Source organism: Numida meleagris, chromosome 10, assembly GCF_002078875.1.
Source record: "Numida meleagris isolate 19003 breed g44 Domestic line chromosome 10, NumMel1.0, whole genome shotgun sequence".
Taxonomy (NCBI): domain Eukaryota; kingdom Metazoa; phylum Chordata; class Aves; order Galliformes; family Numididae; genus Numida; species Numida meleagris.
The window spans coordinates 8,508,738-8,528,146 of record NC_034418.1 but is presented as its reverse complement, the minus strand read 5'-3'; the positions used below and the strand labels follow the sequence as shown (position 1 = coordinate 8,528,146).

Here is a 19,409-nt window from a genome sequence, read left to right as displayed (position 1 = left end):
GCAGGAGAACAGGAGAGTTCTCGCACTTGGAAATTCTTTGAAGCGTAGGCAGCTTTCTTAACAAGCATCATGACAATAAACCTCACAATTTTCTAAAGCCAAATATATGATCTATACAAACAATTTTTTTAATGTGAAAACATGACTTTATACATCATAGTGTATGATACACACTTCAAACACTTTCAAATCAAAGCTTGATAGACCCCAAGACTTTTTCTATAGTACATATGTAGTAGTATATAAAACAATTATTACTACATGCTAAAACAGATTTCCACAGTCTTTTAATTAAGCACAATATATATTATATATATATGTATATACTGTATATAGATTTGTTCAGATTAATAAGTGGACTGAGCACACACACCCAGCATAATACACTCCAGTAATTGCCTAACAACTGTGAATTTACTGACATTAAATTTTTTTTTTTAACCTGACAAAGCTGCAGAAAATAATGTTTTCGCTGTTCCTAATAAACATAAGCAAGTAGGAAAACTTTTTTTCAGAGGTAGAGGTTTTATTGCGTAAAACACTGGATAAAACTGTACTGCTTCAAAGACATTTTTATTCTAACAGCAGAAAGAAAACAGTCATTGCTGAAAAAACAACTTTTAATACTTCTATACCAGAATAAAGTTCTGTCAACTGATGTATTATAATAATAAATAATGACCAAGAATAAACTTTAAATACAAAGTTTTCTAATTGTTACAAGCATAGCAACAAAATCCTCTACTCTATTGATCTCAGATTTCCTCCAAGATAGAAATTTTTCTTTGTGTAGGAATGTAGACAGTATTATGACCAGTATCACAGACTACAGAAGTTACAGAGAAAAAACTTGACATGTTTAGATATGAGAAGCATGATGATATTCAGAAACTGACAATGCATCACTGCTGCTGTCACTTGTTTGTATTACAAGTTACAAATGTTCTGGAAAAAAGGTCTATGTCAGAGGGGAGAATAGGGACAGTAGCACCCGACCAAATGGAATCAACACACACATCACAAGGAACAGGAGATGTTTCCAGTGTCACAAACAGAATTATTGCCTGTCGTATCTGAAAATGCTCAGAAGACACAAAAGAATACTGAAAGAGCTCCAAAAGTGCAAGAAATGGAATGTGGGGGGCATTTGTATTTTTTTTTCTTTTTTTTCTTTTTTTTTTTTTTTGCTAAGATACTGAAGGCGGCGCAAACACACAAAAGCAAGCGACTGACACAGTCACCAAACACAGTAGTGCAGTTAAAATCCTAAAGCTTACTACAGTCAGAAAGTTTCAATAACATTTCAATCCTTTATCTAGGATCATAGAAACAGTTGCATTAAGTTTATCAACTCGATTTAAGTAAGGCAGTGAGAACTATACTAGAAAAACAAGAAAAGCAGCTTGCTCTGTGCCAGATGGGTCCAAGTTACACAGTGACCTCATTTAAACTGAAACTTCAGTTGGATGACATCCTTTCCGACAGCATATGCAAACCGTATTCCTTATTAGCCTGAGATTTTTTTTTCCAGTCTCAGGGTAGCGCTAAGAATTTTATTTACATTGATTGCAGTTTAGTATTTTTTGTAAACTGCTTTAGGCAGAGCTGAAGTTTTAAGGCCCTGGGGTTTTACTCTGTGCTCCCAGCCTGCAAAGAAATATTGACTTTTTTTTTTTTTTTTTAAGTCTGGATGATTTTGTTTTAGAAGAAGTTAATACTCCTCTACCATCACAATAAACAGCACCAATTTTGCTTCTATCAAAGGAAGGACATTAGAAGGCTAAAATTTTATGCCATTCAGAGAATTTCAGAATAAACCTTTAGTTATTTCTCTTATTTTTTTTTAAAGTATGTGGTTCATTATAGACTCTCAAAAGCTTCCTATGTGGCAAAGAACTTAATAAATTTGGAGCATCCAATCAGTAAAAAAGCTAAAATCTGCAAAAATATAGAACACATTTGTTTACAAAAACAAAGAGATATCAGCTAAAACACTTTTCTTCATTAGAGACAAAGAGCAGAATGTTTGGATTCATAGCTTAAGTCAAGCTACTTTGCAAGAGCTTGCTCCAGAAGAAACTTCTGCACTGTGTCTGTAACACTTATAAAAACTAACGCATGAAAATTAAGCACGACTGGGGAATCCTTCATTCAAGTGTAAAAACAGGGATTTAAAAGAAGTTTGAAAGAAGACAACATGAAAAGAACAGAAAAAGGAAAAAGTACCAACCCTCTATGTAATAAAATTCTGTTTCTCACCAGCACCTTCTATAGATAAGGCTGACTAGTTTCACTAAACAATATTTCTATATGTTGTACTTCTACTTTTAAATCAACTTACTTCTTCATCAACAAAGAAATTATAAAAGCATTTCCCTCAATACTGAAGATGATTTAAAAAAAATGGAATTACACTTCAAATCTGCAGTCACACATTGGGATGCAGATTTTTTATTTTTCTTTAACCATTGATTCATTTGGCTGTTTTTTTTTTAAAAAAAAAAGAAAGAAAGAAAGAAAAAGAAACAAAGAAAGAAAGAGAGAAAATGTAATATCACAATGCTTGCCAGTACAGGTCAGTACTGACCCCAGCTTGTGGGCCGTCTAGGGTTTCTCCTATACTGCAGTTGCAACACCACTCGAATTGATTTTCTCTGCAATGACAGCTCCAGTCAGACTGGCACCATGGCAGTCTACCAACACATCTCATTACTATGCTAGGCAAATGACAGCAGCTGGTGTCATATTATAAAGGTGTTTTCAACAATGAAAACACAGCCCCTCAATCTTCAAGGCAACGCTAAATCCTTTAGACAGTATCATTTTTCTGTTAAGAGCATTATTTTTGGACAAAGACCACTTCAAAGTTTGAAACTGCCCTGCTTTTTTAAATAACTAACAACCTCCTTGCGTTTTTAGATCACTTTATTATCCCACCTACATTGTTTGGAAGTACTTGTTGCCAGGTAACAGTTTAGCAGCCATTTTCAAAGGCTGGAAATTTATTTGGCGAACGTAATATATATACTTAAACACACACACATATAGAACGTGTGTGTATGTAGATACATGTTTAGTGGGTATATGACTGCATACGTGCGTGTGTATGTAAATATATATATATATGCACGTGTGGGTACATATATATATATATACATTTAAACATTGGGAGCATCCTGTACACTTCTGGGGGTTGGCACGCAATTCTTCTGCCTGGAACGCAGCCGGCCGACTGCGGCTCTTGTGCCCTCTGAAGCCCCATGCAGCACTGGGCCGTGAGGGGCAGGCTGGTCGCTACTCCAGCCCATGGCCGCCCTCCTCGGCCTGCTCAGCTGGGCCTGCTGCACGGCTCGTCGCCTCCTCCAGGCTCCCCGGAGCTTCCGAGTCCGCCCGGGAGCGCTTGAACCTGCGGTCCGGGTACTGGCTGTTGTCAAAAGGCATACGATGGACGCAGAGGACGTGGGTCTTCAGGTTCCCCTTCTGAGAGGCACTGTACGGGCAGTATCGGCACTGGAAGGGCCGGTGACCTGCACGAATGACAAAAGGACGGTTAGTTTTTCTCAGTTTGTATAGTAAAACATGCTGGTGAAATGCACCCCAGGAGAAAGCCCACTCGCTGAAGGAAATCGCTGCGTGTTTTCAGTGAGAATAAGAAATTTGTGCTTCTTGATCTTTGCCTATTTAAAGAAATCTTGTTTTAAAAAGTCTCTGCTTCAGATTTTCCAGAAAAGTGCAGTTATTTCTCTCTCCTCACGCCCAGCTGTAAATCCGTCAGCCAGTGATCCAAACTAAACTCTTGTAAATACGGTGCTATCGTGTACTAGACTGCCTTCCCTTATACTTGTTAATTATCTTTTTTATTGAAGCGCAATTCAGGGATGACAGTGTGCAGACCCTCTGTCCAATAAACATACTTTGTCTTTGGGTGGGTTTCTGAGTCAAGAACTGTATGTTTTATTTTAATCACACAGATTACTTTTTAATGGAAAGAAATAATGGATTGTGATAACCAAGGCCTCAAACCTGCAAACATTTACTCCGGTGAGATTACTCCTGCGAGTAAAGAAATGCAAGCACAGAAGTGTTTGCTGGGCTGGGGCCCAAGGTTATCACCAGCTTTAAAATAAAATGTCTAAGCCAGATTAGAAAAGGAATGTTAATGCACAAAATCTGATAGATGCACTTCTTGTGTGTGAAATAGCAACTGGCTGCAAAATGCAGGCATGAATGAAAGATATCACTTTTTAGTAACCCTATCGATGAGCCCTCCCATATTTTTCAGATTATTGTGACTTTGAGTCTTCATGCTGTATCTGGTTTTGGAGGTTATGTTTCAGCAATCACATTTCAACATATGCTGGGAAGTTGTTGATGTGTTTTACTGGAACTTTATGAGCTTTGTCTCTCAAATTAACTTAAACCAGGACCATCTGAGGTCAAATGTGCTTAGCTTGCTTTAATTTGCTCAAATAAATGAATAAATAAATGTGCCAGACCATCTACATAAAGCCAGGATAAGTGAAAAACAATACCCTATCTCCAAACGCAAGGAGCACATTTTCGTCTGCCTTTGTGGTACTATCTAGCAGGCACAAACCAGATGCTCATGTAGCAGAGGACTATACTTTCCGCTCTGTGGGAAGGGGCTGGGACCATCTCACCTCCATTTCAGGTGGGATTTTAAAGGAAAAGGATGCTACGCGCTGGTGCCATGCTGCTTGTATAGCAGTGGGAATGCTCCCCCAGCCCTCCTAGCTTGGAAAGCACCTGGGTTAGACTGCTGCTGCTGGTGGCATACCAGCAGGAACATCTCTAGTGGAGGAAATTCACCTGAACTAGCACTAGCTATTCTTATTGCAACAACGAAACCACCACTGAGTCCTCCAAAACACACTGCCTGCTTCTCAGAGGAAAGAAACACCAAGTCCATTACACAGTTAGGAAAGCCCTATGCCTCCATACTACAGTCAAGTTTCCTTTTTCAAGGATAAATGGCCCCCTCTCCACCCTTTGCTTTTACAATTTGAAGGTTGCCAAAAGGGTGACTGCCCCTCAGGACATCCAACTTGTACATTTATGCATAAATCTAGTGATGGAGTTGGTTCTCTCCTGGAGTAAATAAAGACATTTCCATCAACAAATTCATAAGAATGAAAATAATGAAATCTGCAAGTTGCTAATCTTTCCAATGCTAAATTTCAGTGGAAAATTTCACAGCAATAGCAACGGAAAAAAAAAAAAAAACAAACCAAACCAAAACAAAAAGAACTCTACATAGATAATGTTACAGGAAATGGATTTGGATTTTATAGAAAAAAAAATCAACTGGAAGATATGAGAAAATAGCCAAACAAGATTGATGGCATCCCTAGTGCCTCTTAGAATCAGTCCTAAAATCAATACAGAACCACAGAATGCTTGAAAAATTTAGAATATAATAGTTTTGAAAACTGGAGGCACTCTCAAAACTGTCTGAGTGTGAAGAAGGTCCAGAGAAAATCCGATTTTATTTCAGGAAATCTATAAATAGTTGAAAACTCAGAAAATAAAATAAAATAAAACAAAATCATCACATTTACTCCTTGGACTGTCAGAAATTGAATTAGTCACTAGAATTCACAACTCGGTTCTGGATTCTTTCATTCCTCCTCCTTTTTCTGCCTGTTGGATAAAGCCTCTGCCCAGGCAGAAATAAGGGGTGTGGTATATTTTCCTGAAACACCTCAGACAAAGTGGATGAAACGTTGTGTAAAGGGGAAGAAGACTTGCTCTGTGAAGAACTGAAGTGCTTTTTTCCTTTCTGTGCCACTGTCACATTCACCTATACACTACAGTATCCACACCAGCAGCACCAGCTCCATTCCAATATTGCTTGTTTCATTTGACCATCTGATTACTGCTCCCCTTGCTAAAGAACAGAAGATGAACTGCTAACTTGTGACTAATGGTAGAAAGTGCACTCAGGTCTTATTTACTTAATTCTTATTGATGCTATGGAGTAGGCAAAAGATATCATGGCATTTGGACCTTCCTATATGCTGGGTGTACCAAAGAAGACATATGTCCTTGATCACTGCTCCCATCAGCAACATGCAGGGAGCACACATACAAAGCCATGGGTACAGTGTGCACAGTAGGCATGCTATGAATGCCTCAGGCACCACATAGCATGGAAAAATTTGTACTCTTCCAGCTAGAATATATAGTGCTCGCCAACAGCATGAGATCTCACCAAGCAGCTCTTAGTGCTTTAGCCGTAAGTAGCTACCATTAAATGACCAACACACTCCCAACTATCCCCCACAAACATTAAACAAAGAATCCACAAAGCATGGATGGAGCTAACAACCTCATATGTGCCAGAATAAAAGCAAACTCGTTCTGCCCTCCCCCAAACCAAATTCAAGCCTGTGCAGTTCTATATGGAGAATGTCATTTATTAATTCAATGAACTTTAATAAATCAGACAATATAAAACGCACCTAGAAGGATTCAGTTCTGCATCGCCTCCCCCACAACTTACTTTTTCAGGCCATCAAAATTTCACATCACTGCCTTGTGAAAAGTAAGTACACAATAAGTTAATTTGTATTGTCACTATGCAGTACAACTGTGGTAAAGAGCACATTCATTTTTAATCCGATATGAATAATATATAAATATGTATACAGAGTGAGGGTCATAGGAAAGCAAGCGGTACATTGTTTACAGCAGAAGTAGTACAAAAACTAGAGATTATTTTCACTTGCAAAGATAACAATATCTGCAATTTGCTTGTAACTAAGGGGTGAAGGAAAATACCCATTTCTCTTAGGTAGTCCATCCATTAATTATAGCTCAAAAACTTGTTGTGGGCAGAAGGCTCTTAAAATAACCCTTTCCAGATAAGTTGGCAATAAATTTATAACGTTTTATCTATCAGTGCTTGGTAGTTTCTTTCGTAGCAAGCTATAGTTCATATATATTTTACCCACTACATATCTTCCAATAAAATTATATGAAAGCCCCCTAAAAAAAAAAAAAAAAAAAAGCTTCCTGATATTTCAGGAGATAATGTGTAATGCACTGCCATTTGTAGTAAGGATAATTAGACAAAAGGCAGGCCAACAAGGGGAGCGAATTACAGTGCATCATTCTCAGATAAAAAAGTGAAGATAGAGGACAATATGTTGTTTGCAGCTGAAATAATCCTGTTGTAGAGTAACACACTATGAAGTACATGACCTGAGCATGTGAAGAGACTTAGTAATCCTCTGGACTGAAGCTGAAATTCTAAGGAAACTGAGCCACAGGAAATAATAATAACAAAATAGTTAACCTGACAACAGCAGTGGCTGGACTCAGCGACCAGTAACATTTTTAGGTGGTACAGATTACTCCAAGAGGGTTGATTAACTCCAGCTCCTGCTGAAGCCAGCACTCTGAAGTGATCCAGACCTTCCTGGATAAGGCCCAGGATGGGCAGCAGTGCTGAGGTGGCTTGGGCTGTCCCTCATTTTACCTGTAGCTGGAGAGAACAAGGAGCCAGAATGGAACATGCCTTCTGGTCAGAACAGAGAACCCTTCGTGGGACGATTATGTAGAAAAATCCCCTAATGTCTGAAAGTAGTCCACCTTCTTAAAAAAAATATGCTGCTTTGTTAATTTAGGCTTTGAGAAAAAAAAAGTTTGTTTTCTTTCTTTCAAGTTTGTGATCTGATATGTTGCTTTGTGACACATCACGTCAGCCTGCATCAGTCACATTGTGTTAGGTTTCATAACATGGCATGACTGATGCAGCCCAACATGGTGCTTCAACCGAATGGAGTCAGAAAATGCATCTTTTCAGAAAGCCATGGATCTCAAAGTCTGGTTTTTGTTTTTTTTATGACAATTTAAAGGAAAATATATTTCAAGCAAGAGCCTGGGATTTAAGTAAAGCTGCTCCCCATAACTGAGTTGTTAACGATTCAAATATTTGCCAAACCTATTTTACTTTATTTTATTGTTAAAACTCAAACTGTAGTCTTGAAAAACATAAAAATTCAATGTCAACATAGTGTCATTGGGTTACTTACTATAATCCAAACTGCTGATAGTTACTAATTTATTAACTTTGATATGGATCCATTATTTAAGATTAGCACAAAGGAATACACAAACAACGGAGAGAGAAAGAGTGATGAATGCTAAAGTCTTTCTCATTAAAAAAATCATTTACATGGTCAAGCTGCATTAATTCTCCACTTCTAAAAATATTTGATCAGCATCCAAATTCTATAAAAATTTCTGCAAAGAAACATCTTATTTTTGTGGTATTACAGGCACATATGTAGGGGGTTGCACTAAAATGTAAAAATGGGCATTGGACTAGTCATATGAATAAGATCAGGAATTTATTCCAGATTGTTAAAAGTGTACTAATCACAGCAAAATCATGGCTTTCTCCCAAAGCAGCAAGAAAACGGTAATTTGAAAGAAAAATGCCAATAATACATCACACACAAGCCGTCTGTTGTCCCCACTACACCACTTTTTATTATATTGCATATGTGTACATATATACACACAGATACACACATACAGACTCACCGACACACAATTCAATGCATAAATTCAGGGAAAAAAGCAGAAGAGCAATAAAATGATGAATAGAAAACAAATGCTGTGCAATGTACTATAAATTATAATTAAGTTCTGAAAAAAATGTGGTTCTTAGATATGACATTTGTTCCCTTAAAATGCAAAAATGGCCATGATTATCTGACAGAATGTTTTCCATAGATGGCCAATGGCTATAACATTTACTGCAATGCAATACAGCAAACTCATTTCAGATTTCTTTGCTTAGTTTAAGAAAATCATTTCGATGAAAATCGGAAACAACAGCCATTAGCTCTTTAAAGCAAATAAATGACTCCCATCACTGAGAGATATCCGAAAAGCCTCAAAGGTCTGAATTTCTTGGAGGCAGATCTCTGCCGTTCAGATGTTGGACACCAGAAGTCTGGACCCTCCTGGGGCTGCTGTGCCAATCCTACACAACAGGGACCACCTCAGCCAACGGCTGGGCACTCTCAGCAGGGTGAGGATGGATGGCACTGAGATGCCCCATCCCTCAGCATTGCTGGTGTAACCACACATTTCTCAGCCACTCCAAAGCCCCAGCAATGATGGTCGGGCAGAAGTCATGGCTTTCTCAGACCAGAATCACCAGGTCCCAGGCATCGTGGTGAGCACTGCCGTTTTAAAGCAATGCTATCGTAACATAGTAACAAGCAAACGGAGAACTATTTTCATTTAAATCTTGGCTAGTGTGATTTCCTTTTTTTTGCATATAAATTTTCATAAATACATTTACTATCCACAGCACACATTCCAAACCCTGTCTGCATTACCCAGGAGAGCAGAAAGGCTCTAAAGCAGCCATTCTGATCTGGAGCATCACAGTATGGATGGGAAAATGCTGAATAAATATATTTGTCCAATAGACAATAATGTCTCTGATTGAGCTATTCTATTTTATTGGTCTCAAAATATGCGTTTTATGAAACTCCCAAAATACCCGACAAATTAAGTACGTCCAATCAGGTTCATACATGTAATAAAAGTTTTTATAAAACAATTCAAAAGTATATGTTTATTCACATACAGGTCTAGGACAAAACAAGTTGGTCTTTTGGGAAAAATTACAATATTCTGCAAAGTTTATATGTTTATTGGATAACAACAACAACAAAAAAAAAATGGAAATTAAAATTTAAAAACTCTATTTCATGTTGACCAGGAATAGCTGTACAAACTTAAAAGCTTTGTCTAAGGCTTTTTTTGACGGCTTACTGTAGAACTATATACAATAAAAAGCATACATATCTACATTTTAGGAATGCCTGGGCACATTTTCACCTACCAAAGCTAAGGCTTTGGGTTGAGTATTTGCTGTGGGATACATAAAGCAACCCTCTAAACATCATCTATTCAAGTACATTCCTTCATTAATCACAGATTCAATCCCACAGATAGTCCTAAAGGAAACTGGAGGAATTGCTTGTTGTAAGAGGCACCAGGCTAGGGCCCACCCCATATTACTTAAACACTTCACACAGAAATCACATTACCTAAATTCCCCCGAGTGAATACAGAGCAGATGCTTCCAGGGGCAGCTCAAGTCTGAATCTGAAAAAAACTCTCTCTCTCTGCAAGTTATATATAAGTTCTTAATTAAGAAAAGATAAGTGGACATTAGGAAATACTACTTTTCTGAAAGAGTGGTCAGGCGCTGGAACGGGCTGCCCAGGGAGGTGGTTGAGTCACCGTCCCTGGAGGTGTTCAAGAAACGTTTAGATATAGCGCTGGGAGACATAGTTTAGTGGAGTTGGTGGTGGTAGGTGGATGGTTGGACTAGGTGATCTTGTAGGTCTTTTCCAACCTAGCTAATTCTATGATTCTGTAAGTTGGGTTTTAAGATCCATCTTATCGCAAAATACAGCCACCAGCTTCACCCTAAATAAACACATTAAGGATGTTTGGAAAGCAGTGACCTAAAACTAGATGGATTCATGCAGATGAGAAGACCATCATCCCACGTTAGTGATCCAGAAGGAATCCCCTATAGGGAGCAATGAGGTGCACGGCCCTGTCCAGAAATCACCACCCAGCTCAGAGCCACTACTGGGATGGGGCAGAGAATGGCACCCTTGGTCCCCAGGTAACTTCAGTGCTGGGATGGTAAAGGACTGGGCCACTGCTGGTTGCAGGAGAGTTTCAGACTAAAAAGACATCCTCTACAAAAAAAATTGTTTCTAGGTATTTTACATTAAAACAACAACAACAACAAAAAAACGCCACTCACAAAACAATAACAAGCACCTTCCATTCACTGGAGCAAATGAAACCCTCAGATATATATGCGGCTTTCTTGAAATGTAAAGCTGGAAATGTAAACTGTTCTTGATTTAGTATATTGCACAGAACTTACTTTCCCTGTTTCAACTTACTGATGAGTATACTAAAGGATTTAACAATGACAGGGAAAACCAAAGTTGATGCTAAACTCTTTCTTTAGTACGTATTATTTAAAGATCAACTTAATATTACACATTCCCCCCAGAACAAAGATTGCATCTAAAGTAACAGTTCAATTCCTGTTGGAAAAAGCTTACACCCACTGTCACACACCGAATTTCTCTTAAAACCAAAAGTGGGGGAAAATAACCCTAAAAACTTGATATGTGAAACAACCAAAGGGAAATCAGTACGACACAACATTCATAATCAAGAGAAACAAGCAGAAAATCCTAATGCTTTCCCTCATATATCCCTTAACTTATTAAATATTCAGTCACAAAATTATGGAAAACACCAGTAATTTAACAGTTATTACCTCTGTTATACATATATAGTCTGGAAGTTATTTCTGTTTGGATGTAGACTGAGGAACTTGCTGTTTCTCTGCAGTACACTAAATAAAGACTATTGCAAAAGCATTTATGTTTCCAATTATATAATAGGGACTTGTGATTTTTGGGAAGACAAACTTTTTGTATTTCTTGAAGAGCGGACAAAACAGAAGTGTTATACAGCTGCAGACACTCAGCACAAGCTTTATTTTTCAGAGTAAGCTTTTCACACAGGAACTTTTGATTAAGAAGGTAAAGGGATTTTTCTTGGGGAAAAAAAAGAAAAGAGGAACACCACCAGCAGAAAGGTTCTCTTAAACAAATACAAAACATTACGTGAATCCCGTAAAACAAGAATTCTCCTGAAAAACACCTTCAGACTTTGTTCTCTAAAGACTCATATATTTTAAGCGGGTGCCTGCAGCGTGGCCATGCGATGCAGTGCCCATGCCCAGCAGCACCGGCTTGGTTTTGGACATGACAACATGAGTTACGAGCCCAGTGCCTCAGTGCACCCCAAACGAGGTTAGTGGGAATGCTGTCATTGATTGAGCTCGAAATGTCAGACTATCATTGTCTCATGCTTTGGTAAATTTAATTACATTTAATTTTTCATATTTATTTACTTTAGTTTATACACATAAGTGGAGGACAGAGCTCTTATCAAGGGCACTCAGTACCAGTCGTAAAGAGTAGGACACCTCTGATTGAATTTATAATGGCAAGAGTTACAAGAATTCATAAAATCTTCAATTGCAACCCCCTTCCAAACCCCAAACTCACACTGTTAGGCCAAACACACAAGTGTTAGCCTGCAGCCGCGCCCCACTGTCATAGAAGCTCTTATTATTCCAAAGCCCAGAGGCGAGGCCTCTCCATCCCTGCATCCCTGCCCCAGGGCTGCTCTGCACAGGGATGGAGTGCTGGGCACAGCTCCAGACAGCCTTCTTCATCCATGCCTGCTGGACCCAGGTAGGCTGCAGTCAAGGGAATGTGTTTTTAAGGCAAGTGGCAGGCTAGTCTTTAGTATTAAGAAACCCCAAGTTCCTCTGCTTATCAAAATTACGTCTTCAGAGTCCCACCTTTGTCTTTACTTACATATTTCAGTTAATTGCTATGCCTATTCACTCCTCTGCTTGTCTTAACCACATAAATAACAGTGCATTCACATTTTAACCCCCTTGAGGGAAATATTTCGGTTTTCCTACTAGGCCATTCACAAGTTTTCTGTCTAATGTTCTGTCATATTTTTTAATTGTCTCAGTAAATATTTATTATTTCAGGAATCATTTAAGACTTCTAGAATGAAGCTCTTTTTTAATTTAATGTAGCTATGATTTCCCAGAATAAAAGCTGTACTGGTGGCACTGAGATTTTGGTAAAAGATCATGCAGCTCAGAGGTGTTAATAGGAAAGGTCTTGTCAGTGACTATATTTTGCTACCAAATAGCTTTTATTTTTCCTAGCAATTCATAAATGCAATAGCATTTGCTTTTTACTTTGGGCAACTGTCTTGAGCTTATTTATTTTATTTGGAGGAATGGGATCTTAAAAAATCCCAGACTTAGCTTTCTAAATTTTTCCTGCCCACATCTCATGGCCTCAGCTGGCTTGCAACAGGCACTGAGCAGCCTGCCCTACATGAACAGCTGCCCCTATGCATGCAGCAAGGTGACGATCAGGAACCCCCATGCTCCACAAGTCACTTAAATTTAAGGAGATTGAGAGGTACATGGTGTAAGGTTTGCTGAAGTGGGACCCAAAGCTAGAATAATTGCTTTCTGCATGTATAATGCCAAGTAGGATAAGCATGTTCTCCTTTAATTGCAGCTGTTGCTTTGTTATGTAACTGGGGTAATTTAGGTGGTATTTTGTCACATTATCACTTGTCATGCAACTCATGATTCTCTATCTACAGTGACATGTTAGTAAAGAGACTGAGGAAAAACAAAACACTAAGTAAATAAATATCCAGCTTACTAATAGCTAATACTGCAAATTATCCAAGAGAAGCTCACAATCCTACTAATCATTCCATGAAACACTCCTATGACCTGCTTATGGAGTTTTGCCAGCGAGGCCTGCAGCATAACTGCGGCACCCCAAATTGCTGTGGGGGCTGCGGAGCACGGCCCCACCAGACTGCACTGCACACAAATGCACTTGCACAGAGAATATTTATTTTTATCATTACCCATTCAACAAATCAGGAGCTACAACAGTAAAAATTAAAAGTCTGCAAAGAATAAATAGAGCATTAACTTTTTGGGACCCCTTCCTCTGGAAAGTACTGTTGATGTTGTCACAGAAAGTGTCTTTTTTATTAAGTCACAAAGGAAATGCTTTCTTCCCCTTTTCTTTTCTTTTCTATAAAAGGCTCTCTAAAATGAAAGGTGTCAGACTTTGCTTTTTCTTCTTGGCATGATCCAGAATGTATGGCTGAGGAATGACAGATGTCTGCAACCAGCTGCAATGAAGCATGCTAAAGTTTCAGTCTAATCCACTTATTTCACTGCAGTCACGTAAACCAAAACAAATGGGCAGTGCCTTACATTATAAAAACACAGCAGCATTACTTTGTTGCATAATGTAGCTGATACGCCATCTTTTTATCATTTTTCCTACTGCAGAAAGAATTCACCTCTTTATTAAAAACAGCCCCTGAAAGTTCTCCCATTCTGCTCTCCTCTATTTTTTCCTTTTAGTGTCACAGCAGTCTCGCGATGCCCCGTCCATTACTCAATACACTGCCATTAGAAAAACACTGTAATATTTTTCCAGGAAGACTGCTTTTGCTTTTAAAACGGCACCCTCCTTCAGAAGCCACGAGGCCTGATTCTGCCCTCTCATCCTCTTTACGAGCCTGCGATGCCAACACTTCTGTGTTGCTCTGATCAAGGTCCGCACCGGACCCAGCGTCACAGTCACGCTGACTTCCTTCTACTGATCAAATGGGAATGTCAGTGTGGATGCAACTAACAAGGCCAGGCTCACTGCTTTGAAAAAAATACCCGCTTTTAATGAGGGGGAAGAGCCTTTGCCCACCCACGAGTGTGCGGCCTGGTGAGTCCCCTCGGAGCGTCCCTGTGGGGCCACATGAGGCGAGCGAACATGGCGCCGCTTCCTGCAGGGGGAGGCCCTGCTGCCCCCGCATGTAGCGTACAACCTCATGAACCCTCCCTCCTTTAATCCTTGTAAGGGAACAGAAAGGGTAAGGAGGCATGTGGTTCTCCCCCTGCCAGCAGTTTCAACAGCTGTGAAGCACTCTTTCAGCGCAATTCATAAAAAAAGATGTGTTGGATTTCGCCTATGGCAGAATGGCGTACAATTTCTGGCCCTTCAGGCTAAAACAATAAATGCAAAGAGGAAAATTTGAGATTTCCCCCCTTAAACTTCCCACAACAACCTCAGCAAAACCACATGACTTGTCTTGTACAATCTCCCTGGTGTTTTCAGTGCTACTTTGGCAGGAAATCAGAATTACTGTTATATAAATTCCATCTGATGCCAGAGCTACCATCTGTGAGTAAAACTGCTTCACCTACGTCTGCCGGCAAAGCCACTCTCCCAGAGACAAGGGAGAAGGGAAAAAAAATTTGATTAATTTGCAGAATGCTTGTGATTTGCTCATATATTATTATAACTGCTCATCAGCACATGACAAATTCCCAGCACTCTGCACAGGAACCCGTTCAGTTTCAGCAGTTTTTTGCGTCGGCACCTGACAGACTGCAGAGCCACTAATGACTTTCAGATGCTTACAAACAGTAATTCTATCTTCAGAATAAAAAGAAAAATCCGTAGGAAGAAAAGAGCAGAGTTAGTCTATTCCATTTCCTTCCTGTATATCAACATGATTTAACTCTTCGGGGCAGCCGCGGTTCCAAGATCACAACACGGCTGCTACTTGCCTGTGGGAGACAAAGGCTGCCAGTCCCGGGGGGCAAGGTGAAAGCAAAAGCCGGGCTCCAAAGGCTCTCTCTGCGCCAGCTCCTCCGAGAGATACAAAGCAGGTAGTCCAGGAAAAGGCACACCTACTCCCAAAGCAAGCACAGGCTCCCTTCAAGGCTTCCGAATTCTATATCTATTTTCCTATTTTAATACTTCTGATAACCTTTTGCATTTTCAGTGAACGCATCTGCTTCCTAACTGCAGTCAAAATGCTTTTTTTCCCCCTTTAAAACTATGATTATGCTTTCTGAAGCACTGTCTGTGTGCTTGATTGCCTGTTTTAGATTAGAGATTTTAGCAAGGAAACAAAGACTTCAGAGTGCACATCAGTCCTGCATATGAGAAACCACAGAAGGAATAAGCAATAAAATGTGATGCACCATCTGTCCACAAACAATAACCTGGATGTTCTGAAGGCTTACAAATTATTTAGCACACAACCTCACCGAATTATAGGACCCTTAAATAGAGCAATAGACTGGGAATGAGAACCTCTTTGATGTCCTTTTGTGTTTTTTATTTTTTTTCAAACTCAGCCCTCGATTGATTGCTAACAGTTGAGGTATTTCTCAATGACTATTGGAGCAAGTTGATTTTTATTAAGTAGCTCTCCACAGAATATTTTCCTGCAGACTTGAACAGTGGGGTGTATGCCACCTCTCTGGCCCTAGCCTGCTGCAAACAGATTGTTAACCAAAAGACAGTCTAAAGGAATAGTCAGTGGGGAAATTCAGTCCTAAGGGCAAAACCCTGCGCTCGGTATTCATGTGCAGCTCCCACTGGCTTCCACGGGGGCACACAGGAACATGTGGGAAGGAATTTGACTTTATTAAGTACTAGATGGTTTGTGACTGGACTCTTGTAAAACAAATCTTTAACAAAGAATCAGATTTTATTCTTTTTTTTTTTTTTTTTTTTCCAGAGGGAGGAGGCAAAATTGTATCCTGTTCCAATTAAAAATAAAAATGACATTTTTCTTAGCTGTCACACTGAAGCATAGTGATCTTGCATGCAAAATGCATTAGCAGCTGAGCACACTTCAGGTACTGTAAACTGGAGTATGTCAAAGCTACTGGATCCCCACAGAAATCTGGCATCCCTCCGTACTGTGCAGATAAACCAAAAGCAAGGCATTCAGATACCTGCACCTGTGATAGAGGATTTTGGTTCTACATATTTAATTGTGAGATCATCTTAAAAAAAAAAAAAAAGGCAAAAAAGAAAAAAAGCTAAACAAAAAAACCTACAATTTGTTTTTGAACCTGCAGTGAATTACAGAATTTCTAGATTTACTACTTCACTCATCTTGTCTCTACATTATAAATTCCTGACTTTTTGGTGAGTTACTAGCATTTATTTTTCCAGTCAAAGCATACCTTCAGACCCCTGATATAAATCAGCACCCCTTAACGCCATCCACTTCGTTCTACAAAGGAAAAGCTTTGCTACCATTTATCAACAAAGTGCCTTAAACATTCCTTTTACTTCTGTAGGTTCCTTTCTGCAGGTTTTCTTAACACAACATTTCCCAAGCTGGTTCACAGCTTCCAAATACCCAGGCCCACCTACCTAAGGTCTTCTTAGCGTGCCCTTTACATTGTCATCTAGATGGCAGATCAAAATCCAAAGAAGAATTTAAAAATAGATGTTAGAAGACAAAGGATTTTTTTATCCTATTCTCTTTGACAAACAGGGGCCAAGAGGGAGGTAACTGTATAATTAACTTTAGATGTGCCTAATGTAACTCCATTATCATTGATGAGTCTTATGGAGAGACACTGAGAGGGAAATGTGCCTTCTAGAGTTTCATTGTGGAGCCAGCACTATTAAAGAATATTTCAGTATTTAGGCCCTGATTCAGCAAATTGCTGAAGGTTATGCATAATATAAAGCCTGTAAGTCATCCCGCAGATGCGTGTGGGAATGCACACAGGCTCACACGGTGCCTGAGCATAAGTTGCCTCTGAAGCAAGGCCTCATCACCTAACTCTTACTTACGAAGGTTCATCCAAAAGACTTGAAGATTGGCTTGGGGCTAAAAGCTGGCATGTTGCTTTGTTTCATTTTGAACCCACTTTCCTTATATTTATGTAGTATTGATATCTGGTGTGGGAGAACGGAGGGCTCTGAAGATGCCGCCAGCTTCATCACCTAAATCCACCGAATGGGGTGGGTGGTAATTTTAATATTAATTACTATGGGCACCCCTGAGCCCAGCCACGGGTGGTAATTTTAATATTAATTACTATGGGCACCCCTGAGCCCAGCCACTTGTCCGCACACTGCTTGCAGACCAACAGACAGCCCCGTGAGTGTCCAGCACAGGTGGGGCTCAGATCTGGAGCTGAGAGGTACCTCTAGCTTTCACCCAAGCACCTCAGCAAAAGTGATGGCATGCAGCAAAGGTCACGTGATCAATATGCAGCATAGCCACCATGCATTACAGGAAAACAAACAAACAAACAAAAAAAAAAACCAAAACCTCCTTTCTTAGCGTACTGAGGACCAGGCATTACTGAGGTTTGTTGTGTTGTTTTTTTTTTTTATAAAATTGTACTAGTCCAAGATACTAAAGTTTCCATAGGCGATGGGAAACAAATTATCCATTTAGGGTGTTTAGGGTTTGTTTTTTGTTTGTTTGTTTGTTTGTTTTGATGAGTTAGCATAAATCATCCTTATTTGTCCCTGCAGAACTGCAGTCCAGCACAGCACGTCACGCACACGGGTAGCAAAAATAGTAGAACATTCCTGCCGTGGCAGCAGTGCCGCCAAACACTGCTGTCTCCGAGGGAGCCACTTCATCTCGAGCAAGCTTCGCTGGCTTCCATCATCTTCCAGAGAAGGTTTACTTACATGAAATCAATGTCAGGCTCTGGGCTTTCAAGCAAACTGATACCCACACGGGTGTCTCTGTTTATAAACCAAAATCATTTTGCAACAAAACTAATGCATACAGTGGTTAGAGGGGGGCAAAATATTTGCCTTCTCAAGAAGCCACGCAATTCCTCTGATTTCAACAAATAATCTGACCCAGGTAACTTTATCTACTGTTACACTGATCAGAACAAAGAGGGCTATAAATGCACTTAAACCGACAACTAAAAAAAAAATTAATCTGCGGTTTAACTTAAAGGTCAACTCAATACATATTGAGAAGTCAACTGAAATTCTGCCATTAAATATAATCACTCCTCTAAGGGTGGTAAATACTGCATAGAAATATTCATCCAGAGCCAAATTCTGATCTCAGATAAACACAGGACTGGAAGTGCACAGAGATGTGGGAGCTCGGGGCTCAGCCTCGTACAGAGCCCTTTCCTGTATGGAGCATTTGGGTACCAAGGCTAAGGCCAATGAAGAATCTTCTTTAAATTCCTTAAGATGTGATTAATATTATAAGATTTTAAAATAAATAAATAAATAAATATAAATGCAAAAGAAGTTATTCTGGGATTCTATTTGGACTTTTCCCAGCTTTCTGGGTTCCTACTATCAAGCATTTCCCACAACTGTAAAGGCTAGAAAGTTACTTTCCTCTAGAAGGAAAGAAAAGATTTCTCTATGCTCGTGTGCCTATTGCAGCAAGAGCCTTTCAGCAGCAAGTAGGTGCCCATAGTGCAGCTTCAGCACTGCGGGCAGGCGAGGAGCCTGAGCCCCTGCCTCACTGCCCAGTGCAGGAGCCCCCAGCCCTGCACAGCCCCACAGCAGCTCCCCTTTCATTAACACAAAGATGTAAAATAGCTAAGACTTAGCTGGCATTTTATACAAGCACAAACTTATCCTTTAAATTTTCATATACAGAAGGTATGTTATAGGCAGTATGTTCAGCAATAATATTACAGATTTGAGTACTGGGGAAAAAAAGACACAAAGGTCAGATTTAAATCCTGAAGGTAGCATAAAAAAATTAGATTAAACCGTTTGCATATATTTTTATATAGCATGTGTCCTGACAGTGCCACCGTCACTCCATAATCCACAGTGCTATTTTTTAAAATAGTTTGATTTGTTTATTAACTGTGCTTTCCTATTTCCATGAGATATAGACATCGACAGTGAATAGACCTTTTCTAATTGAAC

The 19,409-nt window shown here is 39.5% G+C and overlaps 1 protein-coding gene across 6 annotated transcripts in view; it reads right to left on the bottom strand.

The window, feature by feature from the left end:
* ZNF536 (zinc finger protein 536) overlaps window positions 369–19,409 on the bottom strand; it is a 328,996-nt gene continuing 309,955 nt past the window's right edge. For all 6 annotated transcript variants that reach the window (XM_021408612.1, XM_021408611.1, XM_021408610.1 and 3 more), the window contains one exon: window positions 369–3,527. In XM_021408612.1, the coding sequence (XP_021264287.1) occupies window positions 3,295–3,527 (233 nt within the window). In that variant the 3' untranslated portion in view covers window positions 369–3,294. The remainder of the gene's footprint in view (window positions 3,528–19,409) is intronic.